Here is a 25,683-nt window from a genome sequence, read left to right as displayed (position 1 = left end):
GTGGCAATGTAAGGTGTGGCAGTGTGTGGTGTGGCAATGCAAGGGGTAACTGAAGGTGTGGCAGTGTGTGGTATGGCAATGCAAGGGGTAACTGAAGGTGTGGCAGTGTGTGGTATGGCAATGCAAGGGGTAACTGAAGGTGTGGCAGTGTGTGGTATGGCAATGTAAGGGGTAACTGAAGGTGTGGCAGTGTGTGGTATGGCAATGCAAGGGGTAACTGAAGGTGTGGCAGTGTGTGGTATGGCAATGCAAGGGGTAACTGAAGGTGTGGCAGTGTGTGGTATGGCAATGCAAGGGGTAACTGAAGGTGTGGCAGTGTGTGGTATGGCAATGCAAGGGGTAACTGAAGGTGTGGCAGTGTGTGGTATGGCAATGCAAGGGGTAACTGAAGGTGTGGCAGTGTGTGGTATGGCAATGCAAGGGGTAACTGAAGGTGTGGCAGTGTGTGGTATGGCAATGCAAGGGGTAACTGAAGGTGTGGCAGTGTGTGGTATGGCAATGCAAGGGGTAACTGAAGGTGTGGCAGTGTGGTGTGTGGTATGGCAATGCAAGGGGTAACTGAAGGTGTGGCAGTGTGTGGTATGGCAATGCAAGGGGTAACTGAAGGTGTGGCAGTGTGTGGTATGGCAATGCAAGGGGTAACTGAAGGTGTGGCAGTGTGTGGTATGGCAATGCAAGGGGTAACTGAAGGTGTGGCAGTGTGTGGTATGGCAATGCAAGGGGTAACTGAAGGTGTGGCAGTGTGTGGTATGGCAATGCAAGGGGTAACTGGAGGTGTGGCAGTGTGTGGTATGGCAATGCAAGGGGTAACTGAAGGTGTGGCAGTGTGTGGTATGGCAATATAAGGGGTGACTGTAAGGTGTGGCAGTGTGTGGTGTGCGTACTTGTTGTGGCAATTCAAGGGAGGGATGTATTCAAGTGGAAGAGTCCTGGCAGCAATCCTGTGTCTAAAAAAAAAAAATGAGTTGTCAATGATCCTTACTGAAAAACATGACACAAAAATAATACACACCAACAATGATTTCTGCCGGACAAAATATTCACACATCTCGTCTATTATTTTGATCAGCTCAGTCTGTCCCCAGGAAAAAGGAGGTGGCCAATTCAAAGGAAATAAAGGACTGAAAATGAAGATCTCCATGGCCATACAAAAATGCTTCCATAGAGATAGTGAAGGATGTAATGAAAACAATTTGATCTGGAGAAAAAACTAGGGTTAAGGGATCTGGCTATTGGTTGTTTCTCACTGCAATTTAAAGCATATTACCCCCAGAAGAGCGTGTTGTCTTGGAGATACGCATGTGTGTTATCAATCATTTCATCCAACCATCACTCATTATCGCTCAACCAGCAGCATGAAGAACTTGGACTAATCTACTCAGTCTGAATATTTAAGGCAAGAGTGGCCAGTCGCCTCTCCCTGGGCAGCAGTATGAGGCGGTGGCTGAATCGGTCGAGAGGCAGCCGCAGTCCTAATGGACCCAGGATCAAATCCCAGCTGGGGCAGGGAACAGTTTAAGGATTTGAATTACCTAAAAGAAGACTTTCCTGATCTACCAGATGACCCGCCGACATGTCGTAAAAATACCCCAGCTAATACCAGTACACCAGTCCTGTATGAGACAGCCCTAGCATGTATTCAATATGGACGGTGGGCGTTAGTGCCGAAGGGGTGACATGTGGTGTAGGAGGACTACTGGGCCTTGAGATAGGTCACTGCCCCCGAGAAATAGGCCCTGAAGCCTTTGCCCAGAGTCGGACACGTAAAAAAAAAAAAAAAAAAAAAATCCACACCTCGGATTACACTCAATGAAGTGCCTTAGTTCACCTAGGCCAACCTGCCTTCATTTCCCTATCAGCTACATCAAGTAAAAGCATATTTCAAAAATCAAAGAGGTAGAAAATCCTTTACGACAAGTGGAAATGTTGTGTGGGAGAGAGAGAGACAGGTTGGAGCTTGAATTCTTTATTTTTTCTAACGTTTTGGGCGACACAGAACCCACACTCTCTGAAGACTGGTTCTGTGTAGCCCAAAATATTAAAGAAATAAAGAATTCAAACTTTAAAATGTCTCTCTCCCCGAAGAAACATTTCCATTTGCAGAAGTGTTGACAAAGCTTCATTAAAACTTCTTCAAAATCCAACAGCAGCTTTCAAAATACACTCTCAGTACTTCATAACATTTCAGGACAGATAAGCAGCCTGTGTTTCTGGTGGTATTAAATGACCAGCAACCCTTCCACTGCCTCTCTGGGATTTGGATTAATGCATACACCTCCTGACCTTTATTGTGAGTGCTACACTAGACAACAATTCATTTCTAGATCACCTGGACAAATATCACCATCACCCCCATCAGTATATTATACCTACCATCATCATATCACCATCACCCCCATCAACCTTTATAACTACCATCATCATATCACCATCACTACCATCACCATATCACCATCACCCCCATCAACCTTTATAACTACCATCATCATATCACCATCACCTCCATCACCATACTATAACTACCATCACCATATCACCATCACTCCCATCACCATCATTATCACCATCCTATCACCACCATCATCAATATCACCATTATCATCACCATCCTAGCATCATCATCATCATCACATCATCTCAACCCTTCAAAAAAACTGGTGCAGGGATGAAAAAAACACATAAAACTGCAACCCATACAAATATATTAACAAACTCACTTTTACCTGTCTATAATTAACAAATGGTACGAGTTACAACTTTAAAACATCATTATTTTAACCCATTTAGTACAATTTTATCTTCAGTACTTTATTCTTGCTATCACTTGACTGTTTATCTTAGGAAGGATACTGTATGAAGGTTGTTTTAGAAAGATCTATGTATCATCATTGTTATCGTTAAGAATTTCTCATCATCATATTCGTCATAATGAAAGGATGGAGGGTGACAAACTGATGAGGAGAGTGTATGTGAGTGAGGTGGAGGGGGAGGCCAAGGATGAGATGGAGGGATTGAGTAGAGAGGTATATGAGAGTTGAGGGTGAGAGTTGGGAGCAGGGCAGTGAAAAGGCAGGGGACAGGGCGACGTGGAGGCGATTTGTTTGTGGCCACCCCGTATGGGATTAAGGCGTCTGGCAATACATAGATAGATAGATAATCGTCATCATCTAATGTCACTTGGTACATCAATAAACTCTGCTGCTGCTGTTTTTGTGGCCCCAATCTCATCTGAATTCAAACCCAGTAAATTTGGCAAGATGAAATTACCCTTCTCCTCCAGTCCACCATCCTCCTTTTGGCAGACAGGGAGGAAGCTCGGAGATGCCTGTATAATCGGCAACAGAGCCCTCTCGTTACATTGGTATCACTGGCAGTAAACGTAACTTTTTCTTTTCATTATTCTTTATACTACCAGATGATTTTCTTTAGCATTAGAATCCCTTTACAGCCAGGTCAGTGAAGCTCATATCTAACACCAGTCTGTAAAGTCTCTCCTAAACTAGGTATCATCTGGAGACAGCAAGAATACAACTCAATAAGACAACACTGCAGCTATGGGGTCACTCTTCAAAATATTAGACAACACTGCAGCTATGGGGTCACTCTTCAAAATATTCAAGATTCGGTAACACAACAACATCTCATAAAAAATACAGTATTATTTTAACTCAGAAGTACTTAGGTTTTCTGCTTCTTGAACCCAGTGAACTCCATGCTTTGTAGGGGGTTGGCTTTTCTCTTCTGGAAAGTAATTAAAATGATTACTGTCTGACACACTAAGAAATGTCCAAACAACCTGATTTTATTACAAGTATTATATTTTTCCAACGTATGTAACTCCAATTATCTAAACAAAACTGCTCCTAAAAGTTTTGGATACAAGGTTAAATCATCATCACTGTCATCACCATCATAATCATCATCTAGGCCTCTAATCCCACATAAGGATGGATGAAGGGAAAAAAAAAATAAAGAAGAAAATAAAACGAAGTTAAATTGGCCACAACCTCATTCACAGAACATTCATGCCCCCAGAATCCTAGCTAAACCTCACAGGCATAAATATCTATATACACACATACATACTGTACTGTATATACATCATCTAATCCTGTGTTGCCCAATGAGGAATGTAGGAGCCCTGGGCTAGGCAAACTGGTCCTGACATTTAAGATAAGAGTGACCATCCTCAGTCATCCCCGAGTGGCATTATGTGAGCAATAAACCCCAACCATCCCTTGGATATAAACCTTCACCCGCTCAATCCGGCTGGAGCGCCTTAATTACCCGCTAAGCCACCAGGCGCCATAGTTTGGTTATATGGTTACAACCCAGAGTAGTAAATGGTTTCCTGGAGTACAGAAAATCATTTGGCTTGTCACTCAGTGTAGAGTCACCCACAGACAGAAGGAAGAGGGAAGAATGAAGGAAATAAAGACAGAAGAGGAAGGAAGGAAAGAAGGAAGGAAGAGAGGAAAGGGCAGTCACCCGAAAGTAGCACTACATCAAGTGAGTGGATGGTGAATGCCCCACTTATAAAAAGATGCCATAGTACTGATGTGGTTAACCCTATGAATCTGGTGACATATTATTTTAGTTTATTCTTGCCATCTCTATACCAAGATGCCTTAAACCTGGAAGGGACGGCCACAAACTAAGTCACCTCCATGTTGTTCCGCCCTCTGCCATCAAGCTGCCCCCTCTCTGGCTCACATCCCCTCATTCATATACCTCTCCAATCCATCCCTCCATCTCACCCTCAGTTTCTCTCTTCCCCTCCCTCCATCTCCTCCTCAACCTCTCCCTTCCCCTCCCTCCATCTCCTCCTCAGTCTCTCCCCTCCCCTCCCCTGCCTCCATCTCACCCACTGTCCCTCTCTTCCCTTTCCTCCACCTCATTCTCAGTCTCTCCATTCCTTTCCCTCCATCTCAACCTCAGTCTCTCCCTTCTCCTCCCTCCGTCTCACCCTCAGTCTCTTCCTTCCCCTCCCTCCCTCTCAACCACACTCTCTCCCTTCCCCCTCCCCCTCTAGATTACATTATTCAACATGGACAAAACTCAAGCAGTGCAGGGGTTACGGAAGACTATTTTATATCTAACTCCTCCAGTCTGAATTATCTCTGTTAATCTAAAAAAAAAAACTCATCTACCTGCAGCAAGAATAAAGGAAAACCTATGTCACCAGACTGAAGAGGTTAAGAGATTAATGAAAGCCTTAAAACACCTTAATGCAGTCACACAAATTATACTGTTTCTCTTTAACTTGGCCTGAAACTGTGAACACTAAATCTTGAATGCTTGTGTTATGGTGCTATACTCATTTTACTCTAACTTGGCCTAAAACTGCCACCTCTTTACTGATCTCTAAATCCTGAATGTTCAATTGTGTTATGGTGCTATATTCATTCTACTCTAACTTGGCCTAAAACTGCCACCTCTTTACTGATCTCTAAATCCTGAATGCTTAATTGTGATATGGTGCTATACTCATTTTACTCTAACTTGGCCTAAAACTGCCACCTCCCCATCTTGAACAAAGAGTTTTAACAATACGTCAACACTAGAAAATGATACCAGTCATGAAGAAGTGCCCTCAAAAGGATGCAGAGCCTGAGTATTATGTTTTTCTGCCACTAAGCTACAGGAAATAACTGCAAATCGAATAAAATCTGGGCCAAGTTAGAGTAAGAAGAATACAGCCAAGAACTGGTATGGGATGAACAGACAGAGTTATACTACGGTCTTTCTCTGCCTTTAAGTTGGGGGAAATTGGCTGGAAAGGAAAAAAAAAATGAGCTAAGTTAAAGTGAACAAACTATACTGTCTTACTTATGAATCCTGTGCATACCCACCATGTATCTCTCCTGCGTCTTGGTTCTTGGCTGGTCGAGAGGCACCTTGGGAACCTTCTTGTTGGCCCGGGTCTGCTTAGTCACCCGGGACACTCTACGCAGCTGCTTTGGTATGTTGTACTCAGGCACGTGCTTCAGGTGTGTCTGGGGGGAAATAAGATGCAAAACTATGGGGATCAGTTAATGGCACAGCATTTACAACAAATCTGATAGCTTTCACTTACATTAAAATTAAATAAAAAAATAAATATCCATCCATCATCCAATCCTACATTGCCCCATGAGAAGCGTAGGAGCCCGGGGTTAGGCACGTTGGTCCTGACATTTAAGATGAGAATGACCAGCCTCACTCATCCCTGAGTGGCATTACAGGAGCAATAAACCCCAACCACCCCTTGGATATAAACCTTCATCGGCTGAATCTGACTTGAGTGCTGTAATTACCCACTAAACCACCAGGCGCCAAAATTTGGTTATATGGTTACCACCCAGCATAGTAAATGGTTTCCTGGTGTACAGGAAACCAATTGCCTTGTCACTCAGTGTAGAGTCACCCATAGGCAGAAGGAAGAGGAAAGAATGAGGGAAAGAAAGACAGAAGAGAGAGTGTAAAGTCACCTGTAGGCAGAAGGACAAGGAAAGAATGAAGAAAAGATAGACACACGAGGATGGAGGGAAAGAAGGATGGAGGACAGGAAAGGGCAGACACCTGAGAGCAACACTACATCGAGTGAGTGGATGGTGAGTGCCCCCACCTACCACATAATAATAATAATAATAATAATAATAATAATAACGATCATCATCATCATCATCTCATCAAAATAACTGCTTTGGCACACTGTACTTTGGCATGTGCTTCAGGTGTGTCTGGGGGAAGATGGCAGATGCAAAAAAATATCAATAAACTCCAATGGTAAAATGGTGACAGCAAATCCTAGTATGTCCTGGGCTAAGAAATAAAATGGGGGGTTACAGCAAATCCTATAGTACATTCTTAAAAAAAAAAAAAAAAAAAAAAAAAAAAAAAAAAAAAAAAAAAAAGGGGGGGGGGGGGGACACTTTATGCAGATTCCGGTACATGCTTTGGGTAGGTAGCTCAGGGGAAGGTTACATGGAAACTAAGAAAAAAATGGTGATGGCATTATGTGAACAATAAACTTAAACCTGTCTAAGACTTTAACCCTTAAACCCTTCAGCCTGAGGATGTCTGTCTATCTATCTATCTATAGCCAGATGCCACAATCCTGTAAGGGGTGGTCTTTTGTCACTGAGTTAGTTGTTTTATGGGAAGGGGCACTAACCCTTCACCAACCCACTTGTTTTTATGTTGGGAACACGTATGAGCTGGTTATACGGTTACCACCCAGCGTTGTAAATGGTTTCCTGGATTACAGGAAACCATTTGTCACTCAATATAAAGTCACCCGAAAAGGAAGGAAAAGTAATAAAAGATGATGGGAAAGATGGAAGACATAGGAAATAGGGCAGACACAGAAAAAGAATGATAAACATGAAGGAAGAAGTACACAGCACTACCTCAAGTGTGTGGATGATGGTTGCCACCACTGAGGAAGTCTTTTTAATATTATTCTTGCCATCTCCAGTCAATTCTTCCAAGTGACAAGGTTAGAAATGATCACTAACAGCCTCCTCACAACCTGAATTATCTCCCTTTACATGTAAGTTCCAAGACCACTAACCATGCTAGCAAGTTAAGGTCTGGTCACCTGAATGGAGCCAATAACACATACAGTTAAACCTCACTGTAACGGACTAATTGGGGCCCAAGCCATTCCGAAAAAAGAGAAATTCCGATAAATGCGATTTCCAGTCTACTGAAGTCCATTATATAGTGGTTTTACTGTATTACTGGGACAGCAGTTACAGGGATGTCAGTTCTTGATGGCACCCCAGGCTATGTCAACCACCATAACCATACTGGTGTACCACAGTAAATGGTTTCCTTGGCTGTATGACACTACCTGACTTGTCACTCAGTGTAAAATCATCTAAAGGCGGCACTACTGTATATCAAGTAAGTGAATGGTGGGCTCCCTAACCTACCTCATTTCATTTTCTCTCTCTCTCTCTCTGTTAAACTCCCCCCCCCCCTTTTTTATTCTCTCTCTCTTCCCCCTATGTCTGTTTCTCTCTCTCACTCCCTCCCTCTCCTCCCCTCTCTGTCTCTCTCTCAACACCTGTGACTCACCATGGGGATCAGGCCGTGCTTGGACTTGTCATGGCGCAGGATTTGTAGATCTTTGGGGTTGTCCTCGAAGAACGTCCTCAGCCGCTCTGAGTTGAGAATCTCCTGCTTGAGTTCCTTCTTTCGCACCTCACGCACGGCAATGGAGGTGCACCGCTTCCACGCATCATTGGCTCGGTACCTGATATGGCCAATGGAATCACGGCATTATCATCATCACCATCACCATCATTACCAGCATTATCATCATCATTACCATCATTATCATCATCATCAATAATTATCACCATCACCATCATCATCACCATCATTATCATCATTAATCATCACCAGCATCACCACCACCACCACCACCATCATCATCAATCATCACCATTATCACTTTGTTCCTAGCGGCATAATAACTAGGGTATGCTTCAATAAGGATGCCGTCATGTGGTGGCACCAATATGACTGAGTGGTGGAGCTGCCTGGTTATACAACTGCCCTGCAATTCCCTCCCTATCCCCAAAGAGGAGGATGGTGGACTGTGGAAGGAAACCTTGGCGTACAATCCACTGGGTACACATTCAGATACACCTGAGATTGCTGCTGCTGCTGCTACAACTGTACTACTACTACTTCTATTACTACTACTACTATTACTATTACTACTATTGAAATATAAGCAGGGAGGGTAGGATCTGGAAATGGGACTGCAGTAACTGAGTGTCTAAAGAAATACGAAGCACATTAGTCTTAAAAATTCTCTGATTCACCAACCAGGCACAACCATCCATACATTTTTATTTTTGACTTTTACTTAAACCCCTTCACCCCATTGATATATTTTCCATTATGGTCTTGCTATCTTGAAACAAATTTAAAAACTTTTGGGGAGACTTTTCCAGTTGGCGAGATTAGGTGTAACCATTATTTATTCCTTCATTACAAGAGGATGAAGAATGACAGGCTGACTAGGAAAGTGTATGTGAGTGGAGGGAGGGGGAAGGGGAGACTGAAGATGAGACAGAGGGACAGGGTGGAAAGGTTTATGAGAGAGTGGTTCTGAGTTGGAGAATGGGCAGGGAGATGACAGACAACAGGGTGATATGAAGGCAATACATTTGTAGCCACCCCTTATGGACTTAAGGCAACTGGCAATATATACAGAGATAGACTACAAGACTTTTCCTGAAACTGTATAATATGCCTGGATGTAACAAGAAAAAATCAATAAAAGACGTTACCAAAATGAGGGGGTTAGAAGATGCAACAAACCAAAGCCCATAGGATACAATAATTCCACTGACTGCCAAGTTAAGAAAGAGGTGCAACCATTGTCATGTACGCTGCTATACAATCTGTTAAACACTTCATCCAGAGACCAATACATATATGTGGCAAAGTGGTTAAAAAACATATGGTACAGTCATGTTTATAAGTATGGATACATATGTGATTGTGAAGTCTAAGGTAGTGCTCACTCCTACTGTAATATGAAACTTGTCTAATTACTGCCTGATGTACTAAAGATAAATGGACAAGGGCTTGTATTCTTGACAGTTAAGAAAGCTCCCTTACACCTCTTTCTTATCAATTTATTTTTCGATAAATTTGGCTATCATTTTGTACGTTACTTATGCAGAGTATGGTGATACTGCAATAATCTAAGTAACACAGGAGAGAACAGTAAGGTATCATCATCGTTATCCGGACCTCCTTTCCCATCCAAGGGCAGGGTGAGGAGTAGCAATGTCCAGACAGCCCAAATTGCCCAATCCAATGTGCCATGCTTTCATTCACTCATCATTCAAGCCCCTGGAATCCTGGCTCTATCAGATACGCCAAAAACATTCACCACGTACTGTAGCTTCACATAATCGTATCCGATAGTCAAGGTATAATAGACAAAATAATTTGCTTAGGATGAGGTGTTAGGGAGCTTTGTTAATCAATGAGAATAAGGGCCTAGGTAGTGATATAATTCCACATCCAACCAGCCATGGACTCTACAGCAGATAAAACTACTACTGTGTACATGTTTGTCCTTACTAATGAGCAAAACTGTAGCTGGTCATGGAAAATATAAAGTATAGTATCTATATAATGGGTTGTTGCATTGTTAGTAACCTGCTTCTTCACCCGTGAAAGGTTACACAGGGACCAGGTAAACACGAACTAAAACAGCCACAAATGATTCTTCACTCTTACATCACTCTGGAGTGAATGGGAATGTCCTGACTCTCGCACATGCACAAACCCTCACATAACACTGTCACTTAAGGTTCTAGGTGTTGGAGAGGGCTGATATAACCATCGCTATCTCTGAAGAGGGTGGTCGGCTGCAGAAGGGCAATTTCAGTCAGCCTGCATTCTACTGGATTTGTGTCCATATGAGCCGGTGGCCACAACAACACCAATTATGTGTCAATGAAATTATTAACCACAGTACACTGCAGGATCTCATAATTGTCATCATCATCATAAATGTATTTCCCAACAACAAATGGGATGGACTGGGACCCAACTTAATAACAGAAAAACAATAAAACAGAACAGCTATGAGCAGAGTAATTGGTGAAATGGGCCATCTGTTTATTTCACTATACAATGAGCTGATTTCAACAACCAATGTCATCATCATAATCATCATTATCATGCTAATCTTTTTTGTTTTCCCCATCTACAAAAGGGGTGAGGCAAATCTGGTATTTACTGCAAATGTAACTGAAACATGAACATGCACACACACACACACACACACACACACACACACACACACACAAACACACACTTACCTGAACCCTTCAAGTTGCGACATATCAAATTTGAAATCCTTGAAGACAGAGCCCTCAGTGTCTGGCATTAGGGCTTTGAGTCGCTTCTCCACCTTATTAAACTGGTTCGTCTCCTTTATGGACACCAGCGACAACACCGTGCCCTGGTTGCTGCCTCGTGCCGTCCTGCCTGCACGGTGGATGTAGCTGTCGGAGTTCAAGGGGAAGTCGAAGTTGATGATGTTGGAGACGAACTGGAAGTCAATGCCACGTGCTACACCAGACTCCTTGTCTTTCTTCCTCTTCCTGTGTGCCAAAGCAAAATATGATGAGGTGTACCATTTGTGCTACTACATGATGACAACTCAGATAAACCCTGCAATCTGATGACATATTCCTGTCATTTATTCTTACTGATCCATCCATCCATCATCCAATCCTATGTCACCCCATGAGGAGTGTAGGAACCCTGAGCTAGGCAACTCTTACTGATACTATAGGCTTTCTATTTTATGAAGGCAGTTTGGGTGGGTCCTCCTAAGACCTCACACTGCTAGCTCTGTTGCCATATCGCCGCCACACACGTGCTTCTCTCCCCCCCTTCCCTCCCTCTCTCTCTCTCATATTTATATTTATATTAACTACTTCTAATTTTATTTTCTTTATTATTTTCTCTTGTTTTGAATTCTGATGGGCAAGCTTTCAAGGCAGGAGACTGACCGAGTATGAGCTGCACACACAAGGCTATCTCTTGTGTCACTCCACTGGACAACGTCGCAAAAGCAACGCTGACAAGTAGTATGGGATGTATGCTATACTATAGTTTTTTTTTTTTAATTACACATATACAGAATATTTAAAATTCATTTATAAGTAGTAACTAACTTAAAATAGGAGAGAGAGAGAGAGAGAGAGGTGAGCAGGCATAATTATATGTGTGTGGCAGCAGTGATGTGGCAACAGAGCTAGTGGTGTGAGGTCTTAGGGAGCCCCACCCAAACTGACATCATAAAATAGAACGCTTATAGATGATTTTATTCTGCTTCGGGGAGCCCCCTCTTAATGAAAGGATTGATGAAGGCTGTATCTAACCTAAGAAGTTCAAATGTCTTTCCCAAGCTAAATACAGTACTGTACAGCAATTTGTAGGTAAAAAGGATTAAATGAAAAACACATCGCTACAGTCAAGGATTAAAATGGATCCCATGTCAGGAATTGCTTAAAACAATCTCCAATACGCCCTCTATTGCAAGGAGTCTCTCCTGAGCTGAAAAAATTTTCTAGAATTAGCTATGATACAACAGAAAGCATTCTGTCATGTTGATGGGGTTTATGGATATTATTTCACACCTCTTCACAGACAGGGGTCTCTCCTGAGGTGAGTGAAATTATTTTGCCATTAGGCAAAAATAAAATATAAAGAGTTGAAGTTAATCCCTTCAGTATCAGATGTCTCCCCTTGGATGAATATAATAATCAAGTGGTTAAAAGGATATGACAAGAAAGGCACAACCATACTGATGGGGTTAACATCTTCACTGGAACATGCTCTTTTCACCTCCATTTCCTTTTCTCTGTTAAATTCTTTACCATTTTAGCCTCTTCTATTTTTCTCTTTCTTTATTTAATTCCTTACCCTTTCTGCCCTTCTCATTCTTTGTTTCCCTCTCTTTCCTTCCTTACCTCCTTTTTCCTTGCTTTCATTGCTCTCCCTCCCTCTCCCATTTTGTTTCAACTCCTTGCCCTTTGTTTCTCTCTCCTTCTGTACCTGTGTCCCTCTTTCCCTTTTTCTGCCCCTTCCCTTCTCTTCCTGTTTCCCTCTCTTTCCCATTCTTTATTTCCTTCACCACCCTTTCTGCTTTCTTCTCTCTGCCTTTCCATTTCCCTTCCTCCCCCTTTCTGCTTCCCTCCCTTTTCCTTTCTGCTTCCTTCCTTACCCATTTTTACTGTTGTTCTATAGTCTGCTGATTTTAATTCTAGGGTCTTTAAGGTTCTGTTCACCTCTGGCAATAACAGTGTAAAATGTCACACCCGCCACTGTTCGATCATTTTCTTCCTTACCTATTTTTGTCTCATGATCTCTTTTTTCCTTTAACTGTACCCTCCCCTTTCCTCTCCTTGTTTCCTTCCTCACCTCTTTTGCTTCATGATTTCTATATTTCTCACTTCCCTCTCCCTCCCTCCTCTGTGTCCTTCCTTACCCTTTTTTGCTGTTCTTTGGTTTGTTGATTTTGGTCTTGGGATCCTCCAGGCTCTGTTCATCCGAGGCAATAATGATGTCGTATTTGCCACTGTTGAACTGCTCCACGATATGGCAGCGCGAGGCAACCGGCATCTCCGAGTTCAGCACACACGAGCTGATCCCAAACTGGCCTAGGTACATCCTCAGTCTGTAAAGTGAATTTCAACACTATGGTCGCCTATGACTCGCTCTCAAATGAATATAACATAACTGGATCGTTTCGTTTTCGTTTCGTTTTTAAAGGCTCCAACATGCTTGCATGTGTCGGCCTTGGTCACCTAATGGCGGCTCTCCACGCTGCACGATCCATTGCAGCCTCCCTGTTTAGTCCCTTAACCCTAAGGTCACACTTAATGACCTCGTCCCATGTCTTTCTCGGTCTACCCCTCACAACCCCACCCCCAATATTAACACTTCTCACCTTCCTCACCCAATTATCATCCCCCATCCTCTCCACATGTCCAAACCACCTCAATCTACCTCTCCTCATCACAACACCAATACACTCCAGTTCCATCCTACCTCTCAACTCTTCCATTGTAAACCCAACACCTCCAGGCCTTGGACGCAGGGACGCACTGCACATCCACCTAATCATTGTCATTTCAGTACGTCTGAGCCGGCTAATGTCTTCCTCCTTCACTGCCCAGGTCTCACTACCATACAGCATTACACTCCTAACACATGCTGCATACAAAGACCCCTTAGGGAGAGCCCTCTCAATGTCAGGAGAGGCAAGAGCTCCCTGAACTTCTTCCAACCACTTCTCACCCTAGCCACAGAGCTAGCTCCAGCCCCACCTCCAGCACACAACATGTCTCCCAAATAACAAAGCTCTTCCACACACTCAAGAGATTCACCAGCAAGTTCAATCCTTTCACGTCTGACGATCTCCACCTGCTCACCCCGGCACGCCGTACACATAAAATCAGCATTATCTCGCAGTCTACCTCTGATACCACTACATCTCTTATGCACCCATTTATCACACACACTGCACAAGATGGAATTACTTCCCACGCCCTTGTGGCAAACTGCACATGGCCACTCTCCCTCGTCTTTGACAGTACCGCCACCAACCCTAGATATCATCAATTTTGTTTTATCTGTATTTACCCTTAAACCCTTTTGCCCCATACCATCTCTCCACTTCCTAAACCTTTCCTCCGCCTCCCTTTCATTCTCTGCAATCAACACCAAATCATCAGCATACAACAACTCCCACGGGAGTCCGTTTCTAAAGTCACGTGAAAGGGCTTCAAGTACCTTGATAAACAACACGGGACTCAAGACTGACCCCTGATGCACACCAACATTCACTGGATGGCATTAACAACTCTCTGAGTCAGGAATACTATAGTGTAGTTAAAGTATGCAAGCTAATACACAGCTAGACATAAATACACAGTGAATGATAATAATAATTTAATAATAATAATAATAATAATAAGAAGAAGAAGAATAAGAAGAATAGTAACAATGTGAATTTTTTTTATGATGAATGCTTTTTTATGAAGCTTTCAAAAATTTGCAAAAACAAATCTGATATATCAAAACATTATTACTTTGGATTATTGCAGTTATATCACAGCTGTGGCTCAGTGGGTTAGGGCATTCTGACTGAAGGGTCAGAGGTTTGAGTCCACCCAAGGGTCACTGGTAGACATCAGGAAGGGCATCTGGTCATAAAGTGCCACACACTTCAAAACCAAAGTCCTCCACCCAGGGGCAATGCCTTAGCCCTTATCGACAAAAGGGGACATGGTGTTAAAAAAAATAAATTAAAAATCACAAAGTCTGAGGTAAGAAAAGACAGTCTGGTAATTTAAAGTGGTCGATAAAAGCAAAGGTCCAATACAGTTTGGTTCCATGAAAAACAAGGTAGGAGTACCATAGGCAACCACTCCAATAAATCAATGAAAACTAAATGCAATAAACAGAATGGTTACAGTCAGTCCAATATTAACTCCTTCAAGATGTATAATAATAATTTTACAACTATCTTTCTACCCATTATTTCCAAATACTTAAGAGGGAACTACACTCTTTTCATCTTAACTTGGTCCAAATTTCCTTCCGTCTGCAGCTGATTTCACATAGCTCAGTGGCAGAAAAAGGTAATACTACAGCTCTACATCCTTTTCAGAGCACTTCTTCGTGACTAGCATCATTCTAGCATTAATCTGATACTACAAATCAGCATTCAAGATGGAGAGTACTCATTTTTTTGGCCAAGTTAAAATGAAAAGAGTGTACCATATGCAACAAAGGCTACCCTAGACACAGGAACTTGACTCACTTGTATCCTCGGTCTACAGTGTTGACGAAAATAAGGGTCTTGCCTCGGATCATGTTCAGGTGGAAGAGTACGTTGATCAGAACTACCTTGTCCATCGGCTCAAGCTGTAATATAAAATGCAAGACTCATTATTATTACTACCATCATTAATTGCAATGTAATTCTCTTTCTCTCTCTCTCCTTGTGAATCTACACACAGTGACAAGACAAATGGTTTCATGTCACCCAAGAAACCATTTATTGTGTTGGGTGGTAATTATACAACAAAATGATGCATGGTGGCCTAGTGACTTACAGAACTCAAACTGGATGAAGCCTGTATGGGTTTATACCTGAGGGACGGTTGGGATTTAATGTTCATATAATGCCACTCAGCGACAAGTGAGGCTGGTCACCATTGCCTTAAATGTTGGGACCGAGTAGCCTAGCCCCTGGTCCCTATGCTCCTATTTCTATGGGGCATCATGAGATTGAATGATGGTCGGATTATCAATATTATTACATTATTATTGCCACAGTATTGGCATGTGAGGTACAGCTGAGAATGTAAAGGCTGGAATGAAAATGAAGTGAAGTGTGGTATATTTTATCAGAGAACCCTATTAACAGTTTTCCTACTTGTATGCAATCTTACTCCTATTTCAGAATATTACACACTACATGTATTATCTCAGTGTGAAAAATGATGATAACAATGACGATAATTCATCACTGCAGTATCTGACCTAAACTTGTAATAACAGCAAAGTGCTAAACTACAATAATCAATAACAGCTTGCAATTACTGTCAAGTCAGAACAAAGACAGCATTTCCACATGGTATAAATTATAAAATCTATTTGGTTGTGATGGTGAGGAACTAGAAACTAATCACTGGGGTGCTGTCTTCCACCGCACTGCCCCAATCACTGTCCACAAATATCAACAGATCTACTGACATACACACAAGATGGCCTTTATATTGCACTTCCTTCCTCACTTGCTAATGAATCCCTGTGTATTGTGGGAATGGCTCAGCTGGTGATAGTTATGTCTACCCAATATAATTTCTAATTCCCATGGCTGACCCTTTCCATGCTTTATAGTGTGAGTGTGTTTTTCAAATTCTCTGATTACATGGTTCAACAGCAATTCTATGATGCAAGCAAGAAGTAGGCATTCTTCACACCAGCAGACTGTGCCATCCCTGTAACACAATATCTCCAATTACATCATGTGAGTACAAGATATGGACCTTTCTCTATATACACTTGACAGACTGGAGGAGAATACAGAGTGGGAAATTGTTGGAATATACACTCTACATATTTGGAAAGGCGTAATCGATAATTGAATAGTGTTGTTACCTTGATTACATATTGTGTGAGTTGTGTGGCAGCAGGAAGGGGTGGTTCCTCCAGCCTCAGAACCACCGGCTTTGTCAGGATCATATTCTTCAGCTGCCGTACATCATCCCACATGGTGGCACTTGTCACAAACGACTGGTAGATCTTTGGAAGGTGTCTGCAGGGAATAAGGATGTAAAAATAAGCCAAGCAGTGCAAGTGGTCACTTATACACTGCATTAAATCATCTGCAGGTAGTACAGTATACTGTATATAACCTTTTATAGGACCTTATCGTACAAAAATGGTTAAGAGAGGCTTGGTAAATCCTTGGAAGGTATTTGTAGGAAGGATCATACAATTAAAACTAACTTTATTTGAACTGGATGTACTATATATTTCTCACTAACTTCTACTCTCCTATACTACTTTTACTGTAACTTGGTCTAAAACTCTCATCTCTCCACCTTGAATGCTGAACTCCAGCAATAAGTAAATGTTAGAATATGGTGCCAGTCATGAAGAAATGCTATGGAAAGGATGTAGAACCACTGAATTGCCCTTCTCTGCCACTGAGTTATATGAAAGATGCATAAGGATGAAAATCTGAGCCAAGGTGAATGAATTACAAGGGTTCTCCTACAGTGAATAACATCATGTAGAAGTAGCAATACAAACTATAAAAAGAACTTATTATGCTGGCAGGGTTAAGAATGGACTGATGGATCTTTGGAAGGTGTCTGCTGGAGGAAGCATGTAAATCCGACATCTTCAGTACATGTTTTATTAGCTGAACAATACCATCTGGAGGTGGTAATAGTACCCTATAAACAACTTCACCATACTGGCTGCATTATTGGAGACTGTGTGGTTTTTCGAACAAAAGCTGTGCCAATTGAGAGAGGAAGACAGCAAGTGCAGAGTACGGACACAGTTAATTCAGTGTGTCACAAAGGCTGGCTTCATCATGCATAGCAAAATATTTATATCTGATGCCATAAGTAGGCCTAATAATTCTGTGACAGACACTCACATCAACAACGAAACTATCACAACAAAACAAATAACAATACGTAACTTGGTAAACTGTTCATTAGGATGAATGGCAAAGGCTTAGCTATAGTACAGAATCCCTTACTGTATTCTGATATGGGTAGACTCAAAATATCAACATTCAGGTGTGTTGGTGTTTATATAAAGTACATATAAGACAGCAAGAAACTACATTACAAAGACATTTACAAGTTATTTCTTAAGCACACACACACACTCTCTCTCTCCCTCTCTCTCTCTTGCACTCCTAACATACTTAAGGACAGCCTGGATGTCTGGCAGGTGCTCGAAGGCAAACATTAGGTCAGCCTCATCCACCACCACCATCTTGAGTGAGTTCTTGATGACCAGATTCCCAGCATTGAGGTGAGCCAGGACTCTCATTGGTGTACCCACAACCATGTCTGGTTTATCTGTAAAACACACCAAAATTGAAACCCTCAACACTGACCTTTCACTTTTCAGGCAACAATTTCTTCCTCCACAGTGATTCCACCGCAACAGTAACCACAGTTCACTTCATATACCTGTACACACAACTATATTTGGCTGAGCTCATACCAAAAGTGCAAATAAACATATACAGTACACCCTATACACATATGGGAACCAAAACAGTTAGACACTAAAAATGGACAGGCAACTGAAGCATACGACTGCAGTTACAGAAAAACTTCTCCACTAAGAAAAGTATGTTGATATCAATGTCTCACAGACATAATCCTTGACAAGGCAGCCTGTGTTTATCCTAAGGCTGGAACATGGATAAAATAAATGAAAACACAGAATAAGTGAAAAATTTGGAAGAATATTTAATGAAAGAGTTTTGGAAATGGAGAGTAGAAACACCAAGAGAGTATACTTTCAAAAAGAATGAACATGATAATACTGAAATGAATAGATCAACTGAAGCAGATGACCAAAAGAAACAATCAACAAGATGAAAATGAAGATATTACAAAAATTTACATTACCAGAACCAAAGAAACTTCAAAGAATGAAGGAAATAAGACAGCAACTGTGGAGGCCCTTGGTACAGGACAAAGCTAAACATTTAGTACTATCACACAATCTTGCTAGCTATGCATAAAGTGAGCCTCCTATAATGAAGAAGTTAAGACTAAAATATGGCAGGAGGGGAGGTATGCAAAAGGCAGCACTGATGTAGGAGGGAAGACAGAAGAATGACAGGAACAGAGAGAGGATTGAGGCACGGGTGGAGAGGACAGCAAGGCAGGAGGGAAGGGAGGAGTAAGACAGGATGGGGGACGAAGGAGTGAGGGAGACGTATGTGACACAAGAAGGGGAGGGAGGGTTAAAGAGAAACAGGAGTGAGATCTGACCAATACAGGAGAGGAAGCTGGGGGAGATGTAAGATTGAGGCATGAGTGAGGCAGAATTGGAGGGAAGACTGAGGAAGGAGTAAAGCAGGAATACACATCAGACTGAAGAACGTGTAAGACAAGAAGAGAGGAATCAATGACGAAGAAGTAAGGCAAAAATAGAGCAGAGGATGACTGAAGCAGGAATAAACCAGGAACAGAGGGAAGACTGGAGCATAAGGGGATGAAACAGTGAGGTGTGTCTGTCCCAGGAGGAGAGGCAGCAACGAAGGGAACACTATGGCAGCATGGAGGGGAAGAATATGGAACAAGGAAGGAGTAAGGGAGGAACAGTGGCAGGGAAGAATGAGGCAGGATGGGGGTGGGACAAGAACAGAGCAGGTATTGAGTTCAGAATAGGTTTGGAGTTAAGAATAAAGAACGAGTAAGGCAGGACACACCAACTAGCAAGGGACGTTGGGCCTCTATCGGGACCTGTGGTGAGACGTCAACACAGCGTACCTCACGCTTACACCACAAGGTCAGCTGGGTCACACAGTCTTTGATCTGTGTACACAGCTCCTTACTGGGTGCCAGGATCAACACTTGTACACTCTGAAATAAGTGGCAATGGTAACATCAGCATCCAGTTTAAATTACATATGGTAAGGATAACAGGACTTTTAATTAGGCCTATATATGGTAAGAGTAACAAGACTTCACTAACAACATTCATACTCAGAAAGCATCATAATCATCACCATCCTGACCTTTTTTCCCTGCCTATGGATGGGGTAAAGTAAGAGCTAGAATGCAAGGAAAGAGAAACCACTATAAACAAGAATTATCAACGGAACACCAATTAAATGAGCCAGACACTCATTCATCCACCATTCAAGCCCCTGAGTGGTTGGAGGGGGAGTTCAACATCCACTTGTTCAATGTACTGCTTCTTTCTGATTACCAAATGCGAGTGACAGGCCAAATGGTTTTGTGAAACTCAGGAAGCCATTTACTACACAGGGTGGTAACCGAATGACAAATCCCTTCAGTAAGGGAGAAAATACCGGTAAAAGAATCCCGGGTACAGGGGAAAGGGGCAGAAAGGAACTATAAATATGCTTTGAAATAGGCATGGTAATTGTAAATGGACACTGCCATCAGTATCCACGCTGAGAATTTCTAGAGAATGGTTCAGCGACAGTAACTGGGCATTATTATCATTACCAACAGTAGTTCATTCAATGTCTGCAATAAAAATATTAACTGTAAAAACACCATCCCCACTGGCAGCATTTCACACTTGAATAATAATACAGTAGCATCTCACTACTACAAGCTAATGCTGCATACGTGCTGTCCAAGGAAGCCAGTTTTCTCTACAGTCACATGTGTCATACAGTACAGTAGTAAGGAATTTGCTTCCAGTAGTATTAAGTTTTTAAACTATCCCTAAAACCTGTTTTTCTCCCACTTTCTTTGACAATGGTATGTTTCAACTCCAATTTATCTCTTGTAGAAAAAAAAATTATATATAGGTGCACTGCACAAAGTAATACTGTACTGTACTTGTTGAAACGGAGGTAGTGTACACCAAAGCAAAATGCAATAGTATACTGTACAGCTTTCATTCTTTATACAGTGTATATGTGTTTTAGTATAACATGTTTAATACAAGAAACAGGACATAAAACATAATCTAAACCCAATAAATTCATGTAAATACAATATCTGGTGTACAGTGACAATAACAAAGATATTAGAGGTGTATGGTGAGTCTACCTGCTCAACTGCAGTGCGCTTGCCCTCCAGAATCTTATGTATGGCAGGGATAACAAAGGCTCCAGTTTTGCCTGACCCCGTCCTGGCACGAGCCAACACATCCTTCCCTTCCAGCACAAATGGGATTGCCTTCTCTTGAATCAGTGTTGGCTCCTTCCATCCTAATTTTGCAATGGCCTGCAGGAGTAGATACATAGACATTCTTCACCATCAGTAAGGGTTAAGTTTCTACACAGTCACAAGGTTGGAAAGGGCTTGATTCTAGGTATTAACCCTTTAACCGCGGGTGTCATTCCAGAATGACGTTGCAAAAACTGGACCAAACCGCGGGTGTCATTCTCGAATGTTTGTGAATATTTTGAATACCCCGCGTTTTTTCCGTGCGCCAATTGTTTCAAGGGAGAGTAGCTATTAAGTTCTTTCACTCCAGCCGACCCTCACCTCCCTCTTCTCCCCCCTGGGGCCCCACCTCCCACCCCCTGGGCCTCCCACCACACCCCGGACCAAACACGCATCAGTATCTGTCCAGCTGTGTGAGTGACAACACTGCTGATGTGATAGTGAAGTGCAGGCAATTACAGTGCCTTTTACCTGCCTTAGTGAACACAGAGTGGGTGTTTATCGTATGTACAGTGTTCATATATGTTTATAGTATTATTATCAGAATGAGGTTGGCATTTGGTAATGGTGTGTGAGCGAAAAATAGTGATTACAACACCGCTGATATGGCAGTGAAGTGCGGGCAATTACAGTGCCTTTTACCTGCCTCAGTGAACACAGAGTGGGCGTTTATCGTATGTGCAGTGTTCATATATGTTTATAGTATTATTATCAGAATGAGGTTGGCATTTGGTAATGGTGTGTGAGCAAAAAATAGTGATTACAACACCACTGATGTGGCAGTGAAGTGCAGGTAATTACAGTGCCTTTTACCTGCCTCAGTGAACACAGAGTGGGTGTTTATCATATGTGCAGTGTTCATATATGTTTATAGTATTATTATCAGAATGAGGTTGGCATTTGGTAATGGTGTATGAGCGAAGGTAATGGTGTGTGAGCGAAAAATAGTGATTTTACACCCCTCACTTCTAACGGCACTGCCCGTCCTGTGAAAGTCAACAAAGTCATGAAACCTACATCAATGGAAAGCTGAAGGTTAGTACTTTCTAATGGTACCTTATTTTTTTCTCTAGCTTTATTCTGTGCAGAGTTATTAAGGTTTAAAGGTTTGTTTACATTTGGCTGAAACCCCCGCGGGAGAGGACAGTCAGACCAAAACAATACCCGCGGTTAAAGGGTTAAAAAAAAAAAAAAAAAAAAAAAAAAAAAAAAAGTAAATAAAAAAAATAATAAAAAAGTTAGGAAAATGATCCCTATGAACCTTATCTTACTTACAGCTACTACCATGTTAAGATATTATGACAGTTACAGGAGGGTGATGTTAAATTAGGAACAAAATTTTATACATGACTGGTTTCATTCAAGGCAAAACCAGTCAGGAATAATGTTTAGTCCCTAACTTGTGTTTCTCTTCATCACTCCTACTACTACCAAATTATTTCAAGTGCAGCGTTAGTAGAAAGAGGTGTCTGTGAGTAGTTTATGCATCTGTACTGAAGCTGAGAAGGGTGATGATACATGGTAGCCTGGTTAGGTGAATTTCTGTTTATCTGAGAAAGGCAATTTCTATGGGATCAATATTAGGAGATTCATGAAGGATGCTACATGGCTGAGAGTTTTGAACAGCTGTGGTTGTCTTATGCCTGCAGAGAACAGTTGTTCAGTGATGGAGGAAGGATGTTTTCAGTTTCAAAGCATTCTATGTACTGGTACTAAGGAGTAATTCATTTTTTTGTTTCAATGAAGGGTGATGTAGCATATAACTGTAAGGATGAGATGCACTTTCTGTTGAAGCGATGAACTGTACGAGGTCACATGTTCCTTTGCCTGGGAGTATGTTTGTTTCTCAGTGAAGGTGATTTGTTGTTGTTGTGACCCCACATTCATCTGGACAGAATTGGAGTTGTAGCTACGCTGCAGTCCACCATCCTCCTTTTGACAAATAGGAAGGGAACTGAAAAACGTGTTTATAACCAGGCAGCAGAGGCAACCTGTTATATTTGTGCCAACACATGAAAGCATTGCCCTCCAGTACTGATGGTGATCTGTGCTTGTGGTCTTTGTATAGCCTACCATTATTCTTTAAACTTATTATTACTATTTATTCTTTCCTTTACAGGTAGTTTTACATTGAGTGACAAGCCAAATGGTTTCCTGTAAGCCAGGAAACCATTTACAACGCTGGGTGGTAACCATATAACCAAACCATACGTGCTCCCTACGTGTCAACAAGTGGGTTGGTGAAGGGTTAGTGCCCCTCCCCGTAAAACAAATAACTCAAAGTCAATGGCCACCCCTTACGGGATTATGGTGTCTGGCAATAGATAGATAGACAGATAGATTATTATTTTTTGCTGGTAATATGGTGGAAGCTCACCTTGGGTTTAGGTAATTCAATGCTGTGAAGCTGAACTGACTGTAAACTGAAAGCCTTTAAGGTGAGAGAGACATACTTTGAAATATACGGTGGTGATTTTGAGTTCATATTACCAGGAGTATAGTTACTTAAATATAAACAAATCCATTAACCCATTAAGTCCTTGAGTTCTTTCAAAGGCTAAATAAAACAGTTTGATGGTATTCAGAACACAAATATTGCTGTGAAGGAGTGAATCAAAACTATATACCAGTAATTATAACCACTGCAGTCCTTCCAGAGTTCCTTCCTTGATTGAAGAAAATTATCTTCCCATAATGAAAGACTTAAAAGCACTAGCAAATCATACCATAAATATACACAAGCATACTGTACAACAAAAACTAACACTGTATACTGGTACCTGAAATTAGTGATATTGATAAAACCTAGGACCGGTATGGTATCACAGTTTATGATGTCTATTTTGCTTGAAACACCCATAAACTTCTACTGTTATTGTACTAGCTGAAGGAAAATTAACATCATAACAATATGTTTCCTACAGAGAATTCCTAACACCAAAACTGCCTCTCAAAAATCTAAACTCTCAACTAAGATGGGAGAACTTTTTCACAAGTAACTGTCTTGTAGAGCATGATGAACTCATGACCAAGACAGAGAACCTCCACCATATAAAGAAAATGTGCCTTTGCTTGGCCTATTTCTGTATTTAAGATGCTTCTTAATCCTTACTGAAATATAAACATGAAATAATAAAAAGCAACTATTGTACAGAATAAATGTACTATAGTTAAAGAAGTTATAAGGAGAAAAGAGTGCATTCAAGCTGCTGACTATAAAAAATTGACAGGAGAAACTACCAGTGCTGTCTGCATAATCATAAAAAGAAGCAACAGAACAATTCATTTCATCCTATCTAGAATGTTCGCATGAGAAACAATGAGAATAATTAGGCTAAAACAACTCATGCATACAATAATTTTTTTTTTTCTCATCTACCAGGAAGAAACAAGTTCTGAAGTCATAAAGGAAATGGGTAAGCACAGATATGCTTCACTTTATGCAGCAGAAGCACCTTACCTAATCAGTACTTCTTGATAGTTTGTTACGGTATATTTTTCTTATTATTTCTAGGGAAGTAAACATTTCTTGTTAAATCTGTTTCCCCGTTGTTTTTTGCTACGTCCCGCTGTGTCAACTCATTTGATTTGACACTGTAATGTCAGAAGCCACTGTCCTTACCTAACAATTCAACTAAACCTAACTTAACCTAGCTTACGTACCTAACAATCTTAACCTCCAATTGCGAAATGGGAAACGAAATCCACCTTTGAGCATATTTCTTCCATTAAGCTGGAAACAATCATAGTTAGGGCTTAAGGAACATTATGAGGGTGGCAAATTCTGCAGGAAAAGGTTATCACCCTGAAAATATCAGAAAAAATCCTGGAGGAATATGAACTGATCTGGTAAAGTCTTTCTGCTGTTTAAAGTAAAGCGTACATTTACCAGTACAGGAAGTGAATCAAGCCTGAGAACACAGAGGAATGCCGTTGTTATGAGTTACATTTCTCAACCTCCATCTGATGTGATCACACTGGAATATTTAACTCACCTCTAAAACTCTGTCATCGAGACCCATTTCATGAAACTGCACAGTTCCACCCACAGCACTCATCTTTTCAGGGCGATTAAACTGCGTTCTGTATTGTCTCCTCCCCTAGTTTCTATGTGTACCCCAGGGCGATTCCCCGGGTTGCTGAGCCTCAAATTCTTTTCTCACAAGCCCCCCTGCCCCTGGCCTGGGTCGTGCTCTCGTCTGTTTGTTTACACCTCCCCATGTGAGGTACGAGGGGTTACAAGCCTTCATCTTAATGCATGATTTATTGATTAAATTGAGTCGGCTATGTATCTGTATAATGAGCTATTGCCATATAATTTATTGTGAATATCATTTATCATTATTAGGTATGATTATTTTTTTTTTAACAACTACGAGGCTAAGGACAACAACCTCCACAATTATCATTAATATTATATCAAGTATTCCCTACGGGTTAGTAAGATATTTTAACCGAGCTACTGCATCACAAAGAAATGTCAGCTTAACCTGAATATCAGTCATGCTCTACTTAGTCGAGTGGAAAAAAGCTTTGTCCTTTCGATAACATTTGAGGTTATTGTCCGGACAAAAAGTCATCAAATCATTCTTAGCAATATATACCTCCTTATGCATAAAATGGCTTCATGCTAACTATACTTTCGCATGTTGCACATCAGACTGGAAATAGTAAAGGTTAACAAAGAGAGAAAGCGTATTGCATTACCATTAGCATTATT

At 41.4% G+C, this 25,683-nt stretch overlaps 1 protein-coding gene across 1 annotated transcript; it reads right to left on the bottom strand.

Moving 5' to 3' along the window:
* Positions 1 to 2,694: 2,694 nt before the first annotated feature.
* On the bottom strand, positions 2,695 to 25,165 carry Ddx56 (putative ATP-dependent RNA helicase DDX56). The gene is made up of 11 exons (XM_080287141.1): positions 24,959 to 25,165; positions 20,844 to 21,020; positions 19,523 to 19,676; positions 17,996 to 18,152; positions 16,708 to 16,864; positions 15,362 to 15,465; positions 13,022 to 13,210; positions 10,842 to 11,126; positions 8,065 to 8,242; positions 5,853 to 5,996; positions 2,695 to 3,741 (listed from the first exon to the last, which is right to left on the bottom strand). Exons 1-11 carry the CDS (start codon positions 25,019 to 25,021, stop codon positions 3,679 to 3,681), a joined length of 1,671 nt encoding a protein of 556 aa, XP_080143267.1. The 5' UTR covers positions 25,022 to 25,165; the 3' UTR covers positions 2,695 to 3,678.
* Between the last annotated feature and the right edge of the window lie 518 nt (positions 25,166 to 25,683).

Source organism: Coenobita brevimanus, chromosome 116 (assembly GCF_032717465.1).
Source record: "Coenobita brevimanus isolate Jiangsu-jjx chromosome 116, ASM3271746v2, whole genome shotgun sequence".
NCBI classification, from domain to species: Eukaryota; Metazoa; Arthropoda; class Malacostraca; order Decapoda; family Coenobitidae; genus Coenobita; species Coenobita brevimanus.
This window is presented reverse-complemented; position numbering and strand designations above follow the sequence as displayed.